Genomic DNA, 21,987 nt, shown 5'->3' with positions numbered 1-21,987 from the left:
GGTGGGGAATGGGAGTCTGCTCTTTGGCCATGATAAACTTGAGATGCTTAGTACAGCTGTAAGTGGACATCAGGGGAGAGGGTCAGGCTGTGGATATAAATTTGGCAATTCTCAGCTTATCGTTAGAACACAGTATAGGGAGGAATAATTTTTTCCAACTGAGAGATGAGGTAAGCCTTTCCAAAAGAGAGGACATGTGAGCAAAACTTTGAAGAATGAGTGTGATTTCCAAAGTCAGAGAAAGGGGAAAATAGAAGATATTTTTCATCCAAGTGTCACAGCCTTTTTCCCTGGCCTCTTGTTGAATTTGTTTAAGAAGCTGCTGACCTGGTTGATAATCTCTTTTCACTTGTGTAGCCACTTAGGTTCTCTATTGAAAAGGAAACCAGAGCAGATTACATACTAACTGATAAACCACATTCTGCTATTTCTCATTGTTCACAAATTGAAAATTCGACTTGGACCATAGCGGTGCAGAATGCTAAGTGTGTTTTTGCTTCACTCCCCTGTGTCTGCGTGAATTGGGACGTGTTGATTTTGGTGTGGAGGTTTTTCGTGTGTTGTCATCTCCACTGAAGGTTGAACACTTTGGGGAAGTTTTTACTTCTGCTGATACTGACTCTAGGCACTTGACTTGAACTGTTAATTTATAGCTCAGTCAAGTTCCAGCCACAACCATGACCATGAGAAATTGGGACCCCTTGCTCTCTAATCATGCATATAACTCATTTGGGCATAATATCTGTCTTGATTCTTCCTGCTTTGTGTGGAAAAAAATGTCATGTTTTGCCACTCTCCTTTACAGGTAGAATTTTAATAGAAGTAGAATATCGCTTATCTTTTTGTTTAATTTCATGATCACCCTAATCACAAATTTGGTCTCCTAAATAAAGAAAAATTACTAGATGTTTGTTAGTCAGTGGGTCAAAGATTATGCATTGGAAAAAAACTGAGTCTAAGATACTTTTAGAACTGATATAAAATTCACACTAGACAGGTGTCCCATTACCTAAAATAATCTGTTTTAGTGCTGGATATAGGTAGAATGTATGAAACTTCAGCTCTTATGTAATACTTTTAGCCATTTTTCTATTTAGAAAAGAAATGTTGCATTAACGAAAGTAGTCATAGAATTTATCTCTAGGGCTTCCCTGGTGGCACAGTGGTTGAGAATCCGCCTGCCAACGCAGGGGACACGAGTTCGAGCCCTGGTCCGGGAAGATCCCACATGCCGCGGAGCAGCTAAGCCCGTGCGCCACAACTACTGAGCCTGTGCTCTAGAGCCCGTGAGTCACAACTACTGAGCCCACGTGCCGCAACTACTGAAGCCCACGCGCCTAGAGCCTGTGCTCTGCACCGAGAGATGCCACTGCAATGAGACGCCTGTGCACTACAATGAAGAGTAGCCCCGCTCACCGCAACTAGAGAAAGCCCACGCGCAGCAACGAAGACCCAACACAGCCAAAAATAAATAAATAAAATAAATAAATTTCAGGAAAAAAAAAAAAGAATTTATCTCTAGATGGGTAAAGGCTTCTAGTCTTCAAAGTTTTTACAATAGATTTTGTCAGAATTTTGGGTTTGGGTCTTTGTCTTGAATTAATAAGACCACTTCAACTCTAAACGTGTTTTAAACAATAACCTTGATTTTTATAAAAATTACACAAGAATGGCTATTGATGTATGTGTATTGGTTTTCAACAACTCCACAATTCAGGATTCTAGTATTTTTATGTATACAAAGCATTCTGGACAAGAAGAAAATTCTCTCAGAACATTGTCTGGATCTTAAACTATTGCTTTTTTCCTGTGGGAAAAAAATGTAAGTACACAAAAATACATATAATTTAATAAACACCCAAATACAGAATAATTAAATGTTAATAATTTGTTAGACTTGTTGTAAAGTTTTTCTTTAATAAATAAACCTTCACCAAGAATTTGAAGACATGTCTGTCCTCCACATCTGCCCATTCATGCTCCAGATCTCTTCTTCACTTTCCAGAGGAATTTAGTGTGAACTATTTCCATTTTTTTTCTGTATCACCTAATGTGGTATTGTGGTGTATGTATCACTTAACATGTTTTTTGAGACCCATCTATTGTTGAAATACAGATCTAGTTCATTTTAATTGCTGTATAGTATTCCTTCATAAGAATTTAGCACATTTGTTTTATATATATATACATATATATATATATTTTTTGGTCTGTGTTGGGTCTTCATTGCTGTGTGCAGGCTTTCTCTAGTTGCAACGAGCAGGGGCTACTCTTTGTTGCGGTGCATAGGCTCTAGGCCTGCGGGCTTCAGTAGTTGCGGCACACGGGCTCTAGAGCACAGGCTCAGTAGTTGTGGCACACAGGCTTAGTTGCTCCGCGGTATGTGGGATCTTCCCAGGCCAGGGATCATAACTCGTGTTGCCTGCATTGGCAGGCAGATTCTTAACCACTGTGTCACCAGGGAAGTCCCAACACATTTGTTCTTAATAAGAGTTTTTTGTATATTCTAATAGTAATTGCTTATCTGTTAACATAAGCTCCAAATATCCTTCAGTTTCCTAAGGTGTTCCTTGCTGTCCAGCTTTATGTCTTTTGCAGGTAGCTTTCCTCAGTTTGATCTTACACTTCCATAGTACTTTATCCATTAGATTCTTACACTACAGTAGGGTGCCTTTTGGGCTAGTTTTTCCCACCCATGGAGTTGATGGGAGACTGAGTTTTATTTCTTTTTGCTCCAAAGGAGCTAGGAAACTAGTGAGTTGAATAAGCAGCCTTAAAGGTTGGTATAGTCTATCTCAATCAAGCTGACGTCTAGTGTGCCTTTGATGGCGTCATTAGTGGGTATTCTTGGGTTTTGATTTTTCTTGCTATAATAATGGGTGTGATGTTTCTCAGTAGCTGGCCTTCTCCGAGGATATCAGGTAGGTTACTTTATTAATTTAGAACACTTTGCATTCTGAGATTTCTTTGGGAAAGTTATGTGTATGTGTAGGGTTCTTTATGTGTGGTTCTTTCAAAATAAGAGATACATAATTAGGCTTTCTGCTGAAATATTGGAATCCACTGTCTGCCATTAAAGGCACATTGGTTGCAAAGCTTTATTTTTGTTTCTAAAGCTTTGAATTAATGTGTGAGCTAAGAATTAAATCAAGAAAATAGATTTAAAAAAATTATCTCCCAGTGTCCTTACTCTTGAATTCATGGTTATTTAAGAGCTTACCGTCTTTGAATAGCTGTTACTATGAAATCTGCTTTTCATTTTTTTAGAGGGGGCAACTTTAAACAAAATTATCATAGAATAATAATGACGAAGGCATTATTGACACAAGTGAACATTTTTAGTACCTTCAACTTGTGTATGAACAAAAATATATCATGATTTCAGATCAGAGTTATGGACTAGGCGTTCGTTTATAGGAAACGTGTCAGAATCAGAGTTGAATCGCCTCTGAGGAAGTCTGGTGTTCGTTTGTGCTGCACACACTTACTGAGCCCTTTAATGCAACAGTGTGTTGCGCTGTTCTAGGCTCAGACCTTCCAGTGCTGAATCATGTGGAGGTTCACTCCAGGTGGGAAACAGGCAGGAGAGGAACCCATGAGCTGTCCGTCAGTGTTGAGTCTTATGTAGAAGGCGGAAAGGGGGATGATGCTGCGGAGGGAGCCGTAGCCAGCTCGGCGCGCGTTCCCCCGGAGCCGGCGGTGCATCCAGGAGGGAGGGCGCGGGAAGACCGGAAGCATTGTTGAGAGTAGGTAGAAGTGTGGCATGGCCGTTTTACCCATTTGTTCAGCATAGTTGTTGCGCATGTGCGCTGTGTCTGGAAGTGTTCTGGAAACTGATGATCAGTGGTGAGCAAGAGGGACAGGAAAGTCTCTGTGTTTTTGGAGTTTACATTCTGAAAGTGGAAGCCTTACATAAACAAAAATAATGTGAGGATTGGTGCATTGCAGATGGTTAGGGAAAGTAGGAAGCAATAGGATACCTTTAATGAAAATAGACTGTCAAAGGATAAATTTTAAAGACGTCTATAAAGATATCCAACAGATTTTCACTTTACAGTGTCCATTTCTCCCATCATAATATACTTTTACAATAGACTCTGTGTATCAGAGTCTATTGTATTGAAACCTCAAGCATAATTTCATTGTCCTAACAAAATCCATCATCAGTCCTGGGCTTCTGGAGACAGATTATTACCTTCCCAGAAGGTAATCTTTTCAGAGTTGAAATGAAATATGGTAACTTGTTTTTTGGAAGTGTTGAAGAAAAGAGAGATATTGTACCTAAATTGTGTTTATAAAAGAGTATAAAATAATATAGCTCTTTTTATGCAGAGTGGAAAAAACTGTTATGGAGCTAATAACTTTAAATTTATACCTGGAAAGCTGAGAGCTGATAGATTATATATCAAATTGGCATATAACTTGCTTGGTAACACATAGTTTGAGTTCCAAAGTATTGTGGCTACATCAGGACACATATTACAAAGGAAGGATATGTACTTGCAACACCAGAATTTCATGAACTCCAGAAAATGGAAGAAAAGCAAAACAAAGCATCTTTATTCATTTATTTATTTATTCAATTATACATACACAATATATTAAAATCAGTAATATTTACTATCTGAAACTTCGGGGGTGCCACCAAAAGTGAATTAATATAAAGACCAAATACTTTTTTTTTTCCTTCTTTTTTTGGGGGAAAAGAAAAAGCTTTATTTTTTTTAGAGCGGTTTTAGGTTCACAGCAAAATTGAGCAGAAAGTACAGAGAGTTGCCCCGGCCGCACAAATGCACAGTTTCCTCCACTGTCAACGTCCAGCACTAGAGTAGTACGTGTGTTACAGTTGATAAAGCTGCATTGACACGTCATTGTCACCCAAAGTCCGTAGTCTGCATCAGGGTTCAGTCTTGGTATAGTACATCCTGTGGGTTTTGATAAATGTATAATAACATGTATCCACCATTATAGTATCATACAGAATAGTTTCACTGCCCTAATAATCCTCTGTACTCAGTCTCTTTATCCCTCCCTTCCCTCGTAACCCCTGGCAACCACTCTCTTCATAGTTTTGCCTTTTTCTTAATGTTATATAGTTGGAATTATACAGGTTATAGACTTTTTAGATTGGCTTCTTTAACTTAGTAATATGCGTTTAAGATTCGTCTGTGTCTGAATTTTCATGGTGTGATAGCTCATCTTAGTGTGGAATGATACTCCATTGTCTATATTTACCACAGTTTATTTACCTGCTAAAGGACATCTTGGTTGCTTTCAAGTTTTGGCAGTATGAATAAAGTTGCTATAAACATCTGTGTGCACATTTTTGTGTGGACGTGAGTTTCCAGCTCCTTTGGGTAAATACCAGGGAGTGTGATTGCTGGATTGTGTGGCAAGAGAGTATGTTGGGTTTGTTAAGAAACAGCCACACTGTCCGCCAAAGTTCCATACCATTTTGAATTCGCAGCAGCGAGGAATGAGAACTGTTGCTCCACATCCTTGCCAGCCTTTTATACTGTCAGTGTTTTAAATTTTGGCCATTCTAATACGTGTGTATTGGTATCTCATTTGTTGTTTTAATTTGCAATTTCCTAATGACATATGTTGAACATCTTTTCACTTGTATATTTTTTCCATCTGTATATCTTCTTTACTGAGGTGTCTGTTCAGATCTTTCGCCCATTTTTTTTTAAGTTCGGTTGTTCATTTTCTTATTGTTGAGTTTTAAGAGTTCTTTATGTATTTTGGGTGACAGTCCTTTATTAAATACTTTTAATATTTTACACATATTTTCTCCCAGTCTGTGACTTACTTGGCTTCTCATTCTCCTTAACAGTATCCATTGCAGAACAAACATCTTTAATTTTAATGAAGTCTAGCTTATCGATTATTTCTTTCATGGTTTGTGCCTTCCATATTGTATCTGAAAAGTCATTGCCAAACCCAAGGTTATCTGGATTTTCTTATGTTATCATCTAGGAGTTTTATAGTTTCGTGTGTGTGTGTGTGTGTGTGTGTGTGTATCTATCTTTGTTTTCTAGTTGAATTGCAAAGTAAATATAATACCCCTTAAATTCTGCCCTGCGCTTTACATATGGGGTGATACGATATGCTTAAGGTTACACAGAGAAGTAAGGTCAAGATTGAGTTTTGAGTTCACTTGGAGTTTCACTGTCATCTTTTACAGTCATTGGGACCTGAATGCTTAAGTTATTCTTTTGTGAAAATGGTTATTTGCATTTTCTGAAAGGAAGAGTTTTGTTATAGTCTTCTTCCATGGATCTTGGAATGAACGATTACAAGAAGGAAGTACTCTTGAACCGTGCATAGATTGCTAAAATGTTTAAAAATTTAATGGAATACTTTTTCCACAGAATGCTCTTGTGTTTCTTGACTGATAAGTTTATCTAGCCATTTTTGATGAAATTGTCCATACCTGCAACCTGAGGTCTTACTGTTGAGAATCTCGTTTGCTGGATTATGACCTTCTTTCTTTGACCTTTAAAACCAGCGCTTTATAATTCTGAGACTCCATTTTTGTAAGTAAGACTGAAAAATTAACTGTTCCTGCTTTTACTTTTAATGCTATGCATATTTCTGCTGACATTGTATTATTTACTTTCTAAGGCCAATTCTAGATCTTCTTACTGTCTTAAAATACACACTTTAAAATGACAATAAGCCAAACCTGGGTGGAGGAAATAGTTTATACTGTGCTTAGTTTTATCTTAGTATGTATTAGAGCATGTCACGGAATTCATATTCACGTTAGTTAATGCTATTCATGAGCATCTATCAAACTCACAAGAATTTTCACAGATGAATATGCATAATATAGGGCATGAAGAACATTATTCAAATTGTTAAAAAGAAGAAAAATTAAATCTTTAAGGAATATTCCTAATTTCTCCCAAATTCATGTTGCTTCAATTTTTTGGATCTCCTTTTTCACGTTAGATGTTAATTCTTAAATATCTGTATAACTATCTGAAATAAGGACTAGAAGATTAGAAGAAAAATGCTTAAAAGGAGGTGCTGCAGTACTAGAGATCCCAAATCATTTTTTTATCTTTTAAAAGAAAAAAGTCTAATTTTTGAAGATTTCATTTGTAAATTGAGTCTGTACTGTATAAGCAATGTTTAAGTTCATTGGTGATAAATATGCATGTTGGTATAGTAAAATCCCATTTTTTTACATAATGCTTTAATGGAAATGGCAGTTTTATGAAATGAAAATGACTAGTAAAAATATGAATGATTCTCATAAGCCCTTATTTCATCATTTTTATTGAGATTTTTGTGTATTGTAATTCATTAATACAGGGGAAAGGAGAACACTAACATGGTTTATTTTCTATAATTACTCAAATCGAATAGAATTTGTTTTCAATAAAATTCTTAGAGTAAATTGCCCAGGGTGAGGAGAGAAGGGTTGGCCTGTTTTTACAAAATGTCGTGATTTTTACACATGAGACTTTGCTATTTTATCAATGATGTTGTTCACTTGCATATATTTTTAGTATAGTTTCCTCCAGATTTTTAAAAATAAAACCTACTTAAGCCCAAGAAATCTCTAACACTTAATGGCTCAGGATTGAGTGTTGAGGGAGAGATCTGGGATATTTATTTTATTCTGCTTATTACACAAATATCGTTTGTCTTTCAATAAATTAGACTACTTTTTAGGAGAATCTTATAGGCTGAAATATTATTTAGATTGCTATGTAATGGGTTAACTGGTGGAATTTCCAAAAGCAGATTAGTGTTTACAGTTAAATTTGCTTTATTTTTGTGGAATACCTAGAAGAAAAGGTCATTGTAAAGGATAAACACACTTAAACTCCCCCCTCTGATGAGGCAGGGTGAGGAGGAAGAGACAGGAGAAACTGGGCTGGAAACAAGTAAGTACTCTTAATTTCATCACAGTGAAATCTTGCCAACATCCCTATTTTCTGCTTAGTATACTTCAAACCACCTTAGAAAATCCTCTATTTTTTTGGATGTGTTTGTGGGGCCTTATGAATTCTTGGCATTCTGATCTGATGATGTTTCCATGTTCTTGAGGCAGAATTTTGTTGAAACAAATAACTTTAAGCTTATATCTGGAAAGCTTTAAGGCCTGTTAGTTTATGAAGCACCTTCAGATTGTCAGTGAGAGTGCTGTGTTCCCCCGTAGGCCTTATACTTGAAAGCACACCCCTTTTCAGGTGTCTCACAGTTTTTGTCTGTTTTCTTCTCCTTTCCCCCCAGCATTGTGGGGTCATTTGAGCTGGAGCTCTGCCTATATGATTGGCATGTAAGTCCTTGTGATTGGCACCTTTTACGTGAGGGCCAAGGAATATATGTACATCGTGATTGTGCCCGTGTAGGTCTGTCTGAGCTTGTGTTTGTGTGTTTGTTTAATTGCTTTCTTTGACTCCAGAAAACTGGAGTTGTGTTTAGTTGTTCTTTTTTTCTTTTACCATTGCTGAAGTGATACCCACTTCAAGCAAAGAGACAATGGGAGATCAGACTTTCTCCATCTTCATTCTGAGCCAGACTGCATGTGTTGGAGAGTGGAAAAGGGTAGAGTCATGGAGAGCTGCTGCCTCCATAATCCCGAAAAGACTGCCTCAGCACCAAGTGTCTTTTTTCTCCCTGGAGGCCAAAAATTTGATACAAGGATGGAGCGTGGTCAGCATCTGGCTGTCCATCACTGTGGCTGAAAATCCTCTTGGGCCACAGCGTACCCACCCTCCTGCGTAAGCTTCTAGTTCTCAGTAAGGAGATGACTTAGCATTTCAAGAGAGGGTTCTGTGTGATGGAGTCAGTAGGCGGGATGAGATAGCAGAGGCCCTGCCTTTCCCCACGCCTGGCCACGGTTGGACCTACAGTGTGCCTCCCTCTTGTGGCGTCCAGCTTGACTGCCACGGGGCCAAAGGCAGGGCTTATTGGAAAGGTAAGCAAATGGAGAAATTCTGTCTAGGCATTTCATTCTTTTTTTTTGGGCGGGGGGGAGGCTCTGCCACGTGGCTTGTGGGTTCTTAGTTCCCCAACCTGGGATTGAACCCTTGCCCTTGGCAGTGAAAGCGTGGGGTCCTAACCGCTGGACCACCGGGGAATTCCCTAGGCATTTCATTCTTGAAGGTGTCATTGCTCAAAGAATGGGAATAGCTTTTAGTATAAGAAACTACAAAACAATAGATAATCTAGTAGTATAATCAGTCCTGCTGTAATGCAGCATATGCGTTCCTAAAAATCGCCATCCTATACAAAATAGCACAGTAAAAACCATAGGACTTAAGAGGAGGAAATGAGATTAGGTGCATAACACTCAAAAACTTTGTTGGTCATGCACACACAAAGATAGGAACCTAATACAAGCAGAAGCACAGTTTTGCACACATTAAATGGCTCGGAAATATATACACACTATAATAAATATGGCACTTTACCTTGAAAAAGACCTGAAGTTTGCCTGTGGAAGTGGGCGTTGGAAGAGTTGCAGTTTGTGAGGTACTGAAATGGAGGAAGGAGGGTTACCTGAAATCACAGGGAAGGTGACACCAGGTGAGGATGGGTGTGGCCCCTGTCCCACACGGTGAACGGAGGTGCTGGTGGGTGATTGAGGTGTGTGTAGTTGTGTATTTTGTGTATTTCTGTGCCACTCGGTGCAGCTGGGTGCAGTTTTCTGTGATCACTTAGCGTTTCTTGCAGACAAAATCACACATAAGCAAATGTGAAATTCATTTTATGCTCAGATTGTCCCCATAATATGCACATCAATCACATTGAAACAGATTCACGTTTTCAAAATAAGCTTTCTAGCAGAACTGGCTGTAGTTTATTTTATTGGAATTGAGTCCCTTTTCCTTTCTTTCTTTTTGCCGTTATTGATTTCTTAATTTATATTTGTTAAGCCCATATCAGATTGATTTTTCATGCCCAGAGCACCTCCAGAGGCGAGAAAGCAGCCTGAGATTTTAATTTTGCTAGTGGTAATCCACGAGGTACTTTCCTCCTTGGTGAGTGACTCTCAGTCAGTCTCTCTCTCTGTCTCTGTCTCTGTCTCTGTCTGTCTCCCCACCCCCTCTCTCCACACACACCCCTTTACCGCATGCCAGGCACAGTGCTGGAGACATAGAAACTGGTAAGGTATCATTCTTGTCCTCAGGAGCTTAGAGTCTCATTGAAAAATTTTCAAGGCGCAGATTTAAACGTCTTGGTTGTGGATCTTCTTAGGGAGCACATGAACCAACTTCGTGTGTGCCTTAGTTTGTGAACACAGGCGCACACACACCTCCCTACCCCACCTCTTTCTTCCTTGTGAATGTAGAGATGGGGTAAAGAGCTTGCCTGGAGGAAACACAAAGACATCATTGATTTACATAGTGAAAAGATGTGAATTTGAAAAGGGGTTGAAGAGGACCTAAGAGACCTTGTAGTTCACCCCCCCCCGCCCCCCTACTTCTTGATAAACCCTAGTGGTCAGGTGTTGGAGACGTTTCAGAGTAATGTAAATGGTATGATCCCATTTTTGTTAATCCCCCTCCTCACTCATGTATGTGTGTACTGCTTGTGTAAGCATACGTGATGTGGAAAGATCTCCCATATTGTGAATATTAGTTACCTCAGGGGACAAGGGAAAGCTTATTAACTTCCTCTTTATACATCCTTTATTATTTGGCTTGTTTTAAGAAGCATGTTTTACTTTTTTAATTAAAAAATCTAATAAAGTAGAAAATGAATAAATAATAATCATAAAAAATACCCTCAGGGCACTTTGTTTCCGTCTTCCTGGTGCCCTGGGCAGTTAGCACGGGACGTGGCGTTTCCGGTGTGGGCTGCCCAGCAGGACGCTGAACTTGGCTGTGACCACCGGTGCCGTTCGCTCTTCCACAGCGACGCTGTGCTGCTGGGGGCGGTTCGTGTGGGTAGACCGTTAACACCTCGACGTGCTTCCTGCATCTCTACCACTATCGGCACGCTCTGCCGTTGATAATCGTTTTGGACCCAGGTCTAGTCCTTTACATTCTCCCTGTTAGATTCCATCTTGTTATTGCGGAAATCAGTGTTCAGCATAGGTTAAGAACTGGCCTTGGATTCAGGCTGCCTGGTTACAGATCCGAACTACCGCTAACTAGCATGAAAACTTTAGACAAGTAGTGTGTCCTCCTGAGCCTCAGTTTTCTCCTCTGGCAGTAATCATGAAGTTGGGAGGTGTCACGGAGATACTGTATGCTAGAACACGCACTAGGCCAGGTGCCTGGTGGCGTGGCGAGAACCTGGTGAATGTTAGCTCTTACTGTCAGTGCGTCAGCCTCAGCCGGTCTCTCCTGTCCATCATAATGAGATGGTTTGGGATTAACCATATTCCACATCCCTCCCGACCCCAGACCATAAATCAGTCTTTCTTCTAAACGATCCTCCTGAGATCCCCAATCAGTCTCTTGTCTCATTCCACAGGTCCCTTCACCGACGTTGTCACCACCAACCTAAAGCTTGGCAACCCGACAGACCGAAATGTGTGTTTTAAAGTGAAGACCACGGCACCACGTAGGTACTGCGTGAGGCCCAACAGTGGGATCATTGATGCAGGGGCCTCTATTAACGTATCTGGTAAGTTCTGAGAATGAAGGCCAACAGGGTGGGCTAAAAAGGCCCCCTAGAAGTAGTGGGATCTCTTAAAGCTTGTATGTGCAGTATAGCAAAATAATATGGTCGTTTTCTCCCCCACAAGCCCCCGCCCTCTGATTAAAAAGCTCTGTGGGTCCCACTCACCTGTTGTTCTTCCATAATTAAAGTCTCTTTAGTTTAATGCTTACGGCCTTCGTGCCTCAATAGAGCAAAATTAAAGTGGTAACTTCAGACTTTGCTTCAGAATAAGTTTGGTTTTCACTCCCTTGAAATTAAATCTGCCCTTTGGCAGTAAATAAAAAAGGGCTAAACAAACTTAATTTTACTTTGTGGGAGAAAGCTAAATGGAGTTATTTTCTTATTTAAGCTAAATGATTTCTGACATTAAGCTCATGTCATTTCCAGTGATTGGTAACTGCACTTTACTGATTGTGAAAGGGTAAGGGAGATGAAGGCTGAGGAAATTGGAATATATTCAAGGGTGCAAGTTTTGTGCATGTCTGATGGGTTTTTTCCCCTTCTGTCTGAGAGGGCATATATTTTCCAAAGTTCAAATTTTGAAAAGATGCTGGTAGAGTGCCCAAATTGAGAATTGGATTTCAGAATTAAGGAGATGTAAGTGATGGGTTTGAGTTTAAATGTATTTTAGAAATGGAATAAACTTTTAGCTCATTAGAACTTCTGGATCCAACAGTGCTTTTTGTATTTGTGGAGGAGCTCTGGGGGAGTGTGTGTTAATCCTTTAAGTATCAGGAGACTGTCACAGAAGGTTCTGCATCATTAGAAGCTACTACTCATTTGAAATGGGTACCTGGCTGGCTTTTTTCATGACAGATTTTGATTGTGATACATTTGGCTATTCATTTGACACCTAAAAGAAAATGACTCACCTCTTTGGAAAGATATAAGGTGTTTCATTATCTGATCATTTCTGCAAACTCTTGTTCCCTGCATCCATTGGTCTCTCTCATTATGGTGCGCCCACACCAGCTGTCCCCTTGTGTGTTTGTCTCTGAGGCTGCAAGACCTGATTTGGACTCTCGCATCGGGTTATTATCCGGGAGAAATCAGGAGGGTGGCAGCCAGCATTTACTGAGGGTCTCCTCTGTGCTGAGCCTGCACACATGTTATCTCATGTAATTTCTGTTATCTGCCCTGTGCAGAATGCACTGTTACCCCATTGTACTAAGAAGGAGGCCGGTGGCCACAGGCTCACAAAGCTGGCCAGTGATAGAGCCAAGATGTGGACCATCCTGTTTGGCTCTGATGCCCAGACTCTCTGAACTGCAGCATGCTGGGAGAGGAAGGGGCCCAGGATGTTGGCCTTTCGGTGTTCCTTGGATCCGTATGGTTTCAGTTTTTCCGCTGAAATCAAGGGCAGCTGATATCTTTTATTCCCTTTTTAAAATTGACTTCTTTTTTACCTCTTGATTTCCTTGCCCATGTCAAATTTGAGTAAGGTTGTCAGTAGATGAGACTTAGAAGTTTTCACGGTAAACATGGGGCAGCAACATCGTTTTCTGAATAGTCTCAACAGGCAGTTGTACAGTGTAGGTGTGCTTTCCAATATGAAGTATAAACGTGTGTGAGTATATGTGTATCTCTTTCAGAAAGATTCACCCCTCCCCCATCAGAGGAATGTTTTTTTAAAGTAATAACTAACCCTGGGCATTTGTTTCGATTTATGTTTGCCTCCTTAAGGAAGACCAAGATTTTGTGGTTGTGGCCTTCCTTTTGCAGATAAGAAGGTAAGGTTCAGAGAGTGGGCGTGAACACCTATAGGCACATGGGTGATTAGTGGCCGAGCTAGTATTTGAAGCCAGGTGTCTGTCCTGATCCAGTGGCTCTTTGGTGACACTAAACTGCCTCAGCAGTGTGAGGGGATGGCCCCACTTACAAATGAATGTAGGACAAAGTACCTTGGCTCTCAAAATGTCACGTACTTGGGGAAAGAAGCCACTGAATAACAAAATGTCCATGTGTCTGCAGGCCTTCCTCCTAACGAGACAAGATTATGTTTACGCGTGAGAAAGGGCTCCTTTGTTTTTATTTGCTGTGTACGGGTCTCAGTGCTTGGGGCGCACCTGGGTAGAGCCGGGTTGTACTGCGTTTTCGGGACAGCCTCATCAGTCGGCAGAGGAGGCCAGCCTCCACTGGCTGTCGTTTTCCGTGCTCAGGGGCCACTGTATCATTAGACACTCATGTCTTGGGGTAAAAGCACTGCACTTTTCCAAGGGTCCTGTTAAAATGCAGCCACGTGATGGCATCTAGGTGAGGACGTGGAGTTCCCGGGTTCCTGCGGGTGAGAGACTGTCCTCAGGGGAAGGAGGAGCCCAGCAGACGCGCAGTGCAGAGGGCTCAGAGGCCAGCCTTCCCTTCTCCCGCCTGCGAGAGTGGCCGAGCTTGGTTGCACCCACTCTACTCAGATCATTAGATCTGGGGTTCGGAAACCTGAACAGAAAGCCCAACCCTGCTGTTTCACCTGTCGGCTGATCTTTGCCAATACTCTAACCACTCTAGGTTCTAGTTTTCTCATTGGTAAGGTGGAGAGAATGGTATCCGCCTCACAGAGTATTTACCAGTGCTGAAGAATTTTAACGGGAAGTGTGGTACAAGAGTGGGATTGCATTTTTCTTCCACTAGCTTTGACAAAAACTGGCTAGTTTCTTTTGAAGGTGGATCGTACATATTTGAATTGCCTTTTTAGAAATAAATCAATTCTATACATTTTACTAACTTATGAAATTTTTCTAATTCTAATTTAAGAAGGAATTTTTGTTTTTCTTCTTTCTATAATATGCATTTGTTTTATAGTGAAAAGTCACTAGTAAATTTTCAAATACAATCTATAAAAAGGAGGTCATCAAATCAACTGAAACTACTACCAGCATTGCCCTGCCTACCACACAGAATGTCACAGCATACCTGAAAAGGACATGACTAGTACATTATTTTTTTCCCATTTCTGAAAACCCTTGGGATGTGCTAGCTGATAGGAAAGGTTATAAATCGTTCTTTGAGAGAGGGGGGCAAGGAGGAAGGGAAAGAGGAGGAGGAGGAGGAGGAGGAGGATGGTATCTACCCATGGAGCTGGCAAGAGAGACTGAGGTTTGAAGGCACACAAATCATGGTTTTGATGAGGGATTGAGACTTTCTGGCTGTCAGATGTCTTTCAGACACACCCTGTGAAACTCTTCTCAGCTGTCAGCTTAATCTGATATTCACAGGACCTTACATTATGCATCAAAAGTCCAGACGCTGACCTGTCATGTATTTTCTTCAGAAGATGGCACATCACTCATTGGGTCCTTAAAAAAAAACAACAACAACTCTTTTATAAACTCAGGTGGTAAAGTTACAGTTGGAAACAGGTATAACCTAAACTTCTTGTGTCAGTAGGTGAAAACATGTGGACTTCGCAAAGGGGTGTTTTGGGATCCGGTCACTCGGGCCTCTGATTGACTCCTTTTCTTTGTCCTTTAGGTAGGTGCTCCTTGCATCTCTTTCTGACAGCCCCTTCTGGGATCTGTGCCTATTGGATGAGGCAGGCAGTAGGTGGGAGGGTGCTGGCTGCTTTGTGTTTGCATTAATTGGCCCAGAATGCCATGGTTTTGGCCCCTTGCCCCTTGATACACACCATCTGCTAGAGACGGTTTTGAATTATTCAAATCTGGACCTCAGCAAAATAGGCACACTTAAATGGAGATTGGAGAAGAGGAGATTGGATTTTTTCCTCTAGAGATTTTAGATGCAAGGAAAATAGAACTTTTTGAATTAATGAATTGTTTGAAGCAGTGGGGGGTCTCTCCATTTGTTCTAGCTTTACAAAATTAAATCTGTTTTCTGAACTGTCTGGTGGGAAAATATTTTGAAGGTAGATAATTTCTGAAAATGTCTTTGTGGTAAGCTGTTAGTGGTTGTGGATTTTTTTTTTTAATACTGCAGTTTAATAATGAGGGAGTTTTCCATTAATATTCCAAACCATGTTTGCCAGCGGATACAGCAGGTGAAGTGGTAAAATTATGGGCCTATCAAAAATACTTACGCTTCCTGTAATATGATATTAAGTTTAATATTTTTATAACCTTCACTGAATTCTAATTTCACTAAAGTAGCAAGCACGCTTCCATTTGCAGTTCAGTTATGCATATTGGTTGCCTTTGTACCAAGGAAATTAGAAATGCAAAATATCTGTTTGGGGGGGGCATTGGAAAGAGTCATTAAAGATACCAGTATTTAGGTACAGATACACTTTACTAAGTGTACCCTGGGAATTGAAAATGGATTAACGACAAACAAACACAAATCTTCTAGTGTCTGAATCTGTGTTTTAAATGAAAATTCAAAGAATTAAGGAGCAGTGTTTATTCCTGACATATAGCCCTTTTCAGCACTTATTTCAATCACATTTAAAGCATAAAGTTCTTCCAGTAAAATCCCGAGGACAGAGAATGAATATCAGCAACTCTTCTTGGATGGAAACATTGGTCAATTAATGTAATTGGGTAGTACTGCAATTGATAATTAATCCTTTTAAGATTTTGCTGACTGAGTTTATTAAAGGAGCTGCTTGCTTGCCCTGGACCAGCCAGCCTTGGGTTGCAGCTTTTAGGTGATTAGCGTCCGAGTATAAGTGCACCGCCCTTAGAGAAGGAAGTCAGGGATTCATCCGCCAAGTGCTGATAGTGGGAGCTAAATTTGGAGGTTTGGGCATCTTAACAGCCACATTCTTCTTCGTTTGATCGTTTGCTTTGGAAGTCTCTGATAAACAGAACCTTTTTATAAGTGGTTTTCATGAACCAGCTTTATGACTCTCAGATAAGAACAACTCACATTCATACTTAAAAGATGTCTTTAATCTTTTTCACCAGATGAGATTCTGGTTTTAAAAAAAAGGGGGAAATTCCCAACAGTAATTAAGCTTAATCGTGCTTTTAAAGATTTTTTTTTAAAGTTTACTGTAATATTTAAGTTTCTTAAGGAGAACCCTTTGTTTCACTTTTTATGAGTGTAACACAATTTCCTTATTCTTTACATTTTTCAAAGATCATGAGCAAGAGGACTTATCCAAGAACATTCAGTACCCCTCACTCAGCTGAAGGTAGCTTCAGCTCCTGCAGCGTGGCTGAGGAGCAAAAACCAAGCGTGACTTCGGAGCAGCCAGAAGTCACGTTCCTTTCCCTGGTTACAGCACCTTGCACATTTATACACTTAGGCTCCCTAGTCTTGACTCTCCTGTTTATACTCTTACCTTAGACTCTCTGTTAACCCTGTTCTGATGTCCAGCCCATCACAGGCCAGAGTGAAGGGCAAGGGCTGCGAGCGGTGGCCACAGTGAAGGCCTGGACAGGAACACCTCAAAGAACAAGGATGGGAGAGAGAACAGTAGGGATCTGGAATTGCCTAAGCCTCAGGGCAGACCATTCTCCCTGTGCAGTGGATCAGTCCCAAGAGACCTCGCTTGTGGGTCATATTAAGGTAGCGTGTAATGGATGTTGATAATCACGAGAGTACTCAGGAAAGGCTGTGTGGTATTCCAGTATAAAGTGTTAATGGAGATAGGAAAGTGTGTTGGAGCTTTGAAAAAAGATGTGCATTTTAAAAGATATTTACAAAAAAGAGTGAGTCAGCCATGTTCTTTGGCCAGTGCTTGTATATGGCACACCTCATTTTCCAGTGATACTGGGGTACATTTGTACTGTAAACTCTGCACAAATAAATTAATGAGACTCTGAGGAGTTTGTTATCTAAGATGGGCTATACTGAACTGGAAAATCCTGTAGAGAACACAAAGACAATTCAATGTCAACTAATTTATAAATAGATACAATTAATTATTTACCCTCTAGACTCTTAGTTCCATCCATGGGTCCCTGAATAGGCAGAGGTCCAGGAAAGTAGTCATGTTTTCAACATTTTGAGCATCCTAAAGGAAATAATAAATTTACTCATGATAAGGGCACCCAGTCTAACTAAAATGTCCGCTTTGCTTTAGGCTAGAATTCTGTCACCTCACTGTGGAATACTGGTTATCATAAGCTGATGGCAGAGTTCTGGTTTCTCTCTGATTAGTTTCAAAAAAGTGGAGCAGTGGCATTGTAAATGCAGTTTAGTAGAGAACAGTCTTCTGACAGAGGCATGAAAGCAAAGACAGAGAGTGAGAGAGCGCAGTGGTGATGAGAGGATTGGAAACCACTGTCTTAAACCACGAGATGAAGAGTGAGTGGCTCTGGGAAGTGGGGCGGAAGAGAAGACAGCTGGTTGAGGATTAAAGAGGGTTTCCTCTCTCTGTGCTGCCCAGGGAGATTTCTGGAGGGAGCGTGATTCTGGAGGGCTTTGAATGTTGGAAGGGAAGAAGGGGCATACTCTTCAACCAGTGGAAAGCTGCAGGTTAGTTCCCAGAATGTGAGGTAGCAAAGCATGAAGTCCTGGTCTCAGCTTAATTGGGTAGAAAAGGCGAACATGTGGGGAGATCTCTGTATCAGTAGTGTCCGCTGATAGAATACGATCCCCAGGAAGAATGAGAGAGTGAAATAGCATTCCAGTAGGAGCTGCGGCGTGGGGAGGCGTCGTGCAGCGCGTGTTCTCCAGGTAGGGCGCCTGGCCCAGCCGCAGCAGCTGGGAACAGGTTAGAAATACGTGTTCTCAGCCCCACCTGTTGAATCAGAAACTGGAGGTGGGACCCTGCCACCTGTGTTTTAACAAGCACTCCAGGTGGGTCTGACGCACGCTGAAGCTGGAGACCCCCTCATGACAGAGTCAGACTAGTGGCAGGTTCAGAGTCAGAGGAAGCCGGGGAGGTGTGACATACTGAGATGTGAGTAGGGCAGGGGGACCGAGAGGGATGTGCCAGCCTCCTAGGCCCAACATGACAAGAGGAGACTTGGCTAACGACAGGAGAATACCTGCGTGCGGGGGTGTGGCCAGCACCATGTGCACACCTGTTGGACCAGCAGGGAAGCCTATTGTTGGATCGTATCAGTAAACTGAGAGAACCAGGCTGTGGACTTGAATTGATTGTTTTTCACTTGGGAAATAGGCTTTTTTGTAGCGGGTTTTTGGTCGGAGGAATATAGTGATGGTGAGTAGGGTGTTTAGGGGGAGATTAAATCTGTAGCGTTACAGGGCTATGCGGGGCAGCTTGTCTGAGAGAGACCGGGAGGAGGCGGGGACATCTAGCTGGAGAAACTTAGATGTTGGGGGGGTGGGGCTGAGCTGAGATCGCGGTCATGTGAGCAAGGAGAGGGACATTTTAAAGATAAAATTCTGAGATTAAAAAAATAATAAAGTGTGTGTCGAGGTGCTTGTTAGATTTTTATTCATTTGCTCTGTTGCCATTATGCTGCAGATGAAAATGATCTGTGACTTGCTCGGGTTCTCATAAGCTTTTATGCCGCATTTAATCAAGTCATTTCTCCGAGGGTGTGTGTGTGTGTGTGTGTGTGTGTGTGTGTGTGTGTGTGTGTGTGTGTGTGTGTGTGTGTGTGGTAAGCAGCATATATTCTGCATTTCTTCTGAAGAAAGTCTTATCTTATTGATCCAGTGTTTTATGACCATGAAGGCCCTTTCCTAACAGGATCCCACTTTCGCAGTCTGCAGTATAGCAGACATTGTATCACAAAGCGTTAATGCTGGTGAGTGGTGACCTGGTCTCCAGGCCGTCTCCTGGTAACAGGCCTCTTTTTAGTGTAGTATCAGCAATACATTTTAAAAGTAGGATAGATGGTTCATTTAAGAGGGTTTTATCATCAGTGTCTCTGGTATTCAAGTGAAATAAATTAAGTTAATGGGACACTCTTTTATAGCCTGTCATGGAAAAAAGTACATAATTTCTGTCACAATTTGCATGTATGCAGCTGAAAGAACAAACGTTTAACAACATTTATTCTGTCATGTTCTCGTAAAGTTCCAGCTAATAGGGTATAACAAATTGAATTCGACATGAGATGATCGTAGCTGAGAAATACAAACTTTTGGACATGAGTTGGGGGCTGTGTTAGTTCAGCAGGGTGCAGCTGCTGAGGCCCAGCGAGGGTTTATGAAATTTCACAAAGTCTCGGTGCCACTTGACCTCCTCCCTCTTGCACGCTGATTGGGGAGCCCACAAGGAAGGAGCGATGGTAGGTGGCAAACGCCTTCTTTCCACCTACTGCTCTAGGTGGAAGGAGAGTTGCTGCAGAGGGGAGGGGCCGAGCACCCGTCTCACACCCCGCGCTTCCTGAAGTTCACCAGCGGCCACCATTTTCACTCAGCTTAAAGTTTTCACCTTGCCAGTCTCACCAGTGCATCGGGCATCTGTGTTTCTATTTCATGAGTCCCTGCCTTTGCAGAAGGGGTGTTTGACCTGCCACCTCTGCTGTGTCCAGTGCTCCTGTAAGGTGATTAGTTACCACCAGTACCCACTTCTTTGTGTGCTTACATTCTTGTTGAGCTCGGAGGTCTAAATGTCAGTTACATCCTCTTGAGGGTCTTCTAGCTCTGCACTCTGGCGACTCGGCAGGTAGCGTGCTCTAGGCCTGGAGTTGGGCTGATGCCACCTGCAAGGTCCGAGGGTGGCAGGGGGTCTCAGACAGCGCCCTTCTCCAGAGGTGGAGCAAGAGGTTGCAGGGTGGTTTGGTTAGTGGAGCCCAGGGAACCCCAGTCCCCTCCCTGTAAGGGACACGTGCGCGTGTGCTTCTGTCTCCGCCCGAGGCCTGGGTACATACGGGACTCAAGACTTGGTTTGTGTGAGGCTGCTTTCTCTTTCAAACTGCACATTCTCGCAAGAAGGGGACTACACATAGCCACCAGTGCCTTCACTTGAATGAGTAACCAGAGCATTTTCCTCCTCGAGAGGCCTGCAAGACAGCTTGATGTAGAATAACGGTGGTCAGACCTTTTGGTCTCAGGGCCCCTTTACACTCTTAGAAATAAATGACCAAAAGAGCTTTTTTTGATTTGTGTGTTGTATCAATATTTATTGTATTGCAAATTAAACTGAGAAATTTAAAAAGTATTCTTTAGTAACAACTTTAATAAATACAGTTATGCAAACAGTAACATTTTTAGTGGAAAATAACTTTTCAAAAAAATTATGGCTTTATTCAGTATGTTTTGCAAATCTCCTTGATTTCTGGCCAAATAGAAGACAGGCTGGGTTCTCTCAATTGGCATTGGCGTTTGCATTTCAGTCTGTTATAATGTGTTGTTTTAGTGAATATATATGAAGTAAAACCACCTTTACCACAGATATGTATTGGAAAAGGAAAGAGTATTTTTAATAGCCTTTTCAGGTAATACAGACATTATTCTTTGATACTATACCGAAACTTGACAAGTGACACTTTCTTAAAGTTTAGTACAGTGTAGAATCTGACACCCTGTCAGTGAGCCGTTTGAACTTTGTTTCACTAAAATGTATTGGTTTCTCTTGCACTTGATGGCTTTGGTAATATTATGCTAGCTGAGTTATACAGATCTTCCAACTGTTGACGTTTCATTATACAGTATCAAAAAAGTACATTCGTTACTATTCCCACTGATCTCATTGGAAAAGTCCTTAAATCTTTAGGAAACTGTGAAGCTCTTGGTGGCAGAGAGAGGTTTTCCAGTATTCTAACTTTTGTTTGAATGCCTGGTTTTTATCACTGGCAACAACTATAAGTTGTTTTCCTTAAAGTGACAGGCTCACTTCATTCATTTTTCAGGAAAATATCTGCCATATACCCAGGTGTGAATAACCATGGTTTTTCTGTCGGTTGTTCTTTCAAGTAAATGGTTCCATGAGAAAGCGTCCAGTTGAGCTCACAACCTGAACAGTTGCACAGGTGCTTCTCCCAAGGCAGCAGAAATGCTTGATGTGTACTTGTCATTTCATTGTACAGAGTGCTAAGATGCATTGTCAAGGGTTGGAATTTAGTAAAGTCTGCGCTCAGGCACTAGCAGTTTCACCCACCGTTGCTTTTGTGCCGATCGTCACTTCGAATGTCAATGCAGTGGAAAAGGCATGTAATATGTAACGTCTTGGTATTATTATGAGCAGTTTTGACTTTATGGACCACCTGAGGGGTGGGTCTCGAGGTCTGCGAGTAACGCTTCGAGAACCTGTGGTGTGGAAGTTGGACTGTGGACGCAAAGCCAGTGCAGAGCTCTGGTTCCATCAGTTAATACGCTGTCCGTGGGACCCGAGGGAGGCCACTTAGCCTTTCCAAGCCCTGTCTTCTCATCTAGAACATAAAGACATGGCCATCTTTATGACTGTTGTGAGGACTGATGGGAGAACTAAGGAAAATATTCCTTCTTTGGTGCCTAGTCTGTACTAGGCCCTAGTAAAAAGTTATTTTCCTTTCTTGGGACATTGCGATGGCATTGGGGATGGGAGCTTGGGGCGAG

The 21,987-nt window shown here is 41.4% G+C and overlaps 1 protein-coding gene across 1 annotated transcript in view; it reads left to right on the top strand.

Moving 5' to 3' along the window:
• VAPB (VAMP associated protein B and C) overlaps window positions 1–21,987 on the top strand; it is a 55,032-nt gene that overhangs the window by 15,209 nt on the left and 17,836 nt on the right. Inside the window, exon 2 of the mRNA XM_082361644.1 lies at window positions 11,446–11,598. Coding sequence (XP_082217770.1) covers window positions 11,446–11,598 — 153 coding nt within the window. The remainder of the gene's footprint in view (window positions 1–11,445; window positions 11,599–21,987) is intronic.

The sequence above is a fragment of the Balaenoptera borealis genome, assembly GCF_965194805.1.
Source record: "Balaenoptera borealis genome assembly, chromosome: 16".
NCBI classification, from domain to species: Eukaryota; Metazoa; Chordata; class Mammalia; order Artiodactyla; family Balaenopteridae; genus Balaenoptera; species Balaenoptera borealis.
Note: the sequence above shows the minus strand (reverse complement) of the source record. Positions and strands in the feature narration are given on the sequence as shown.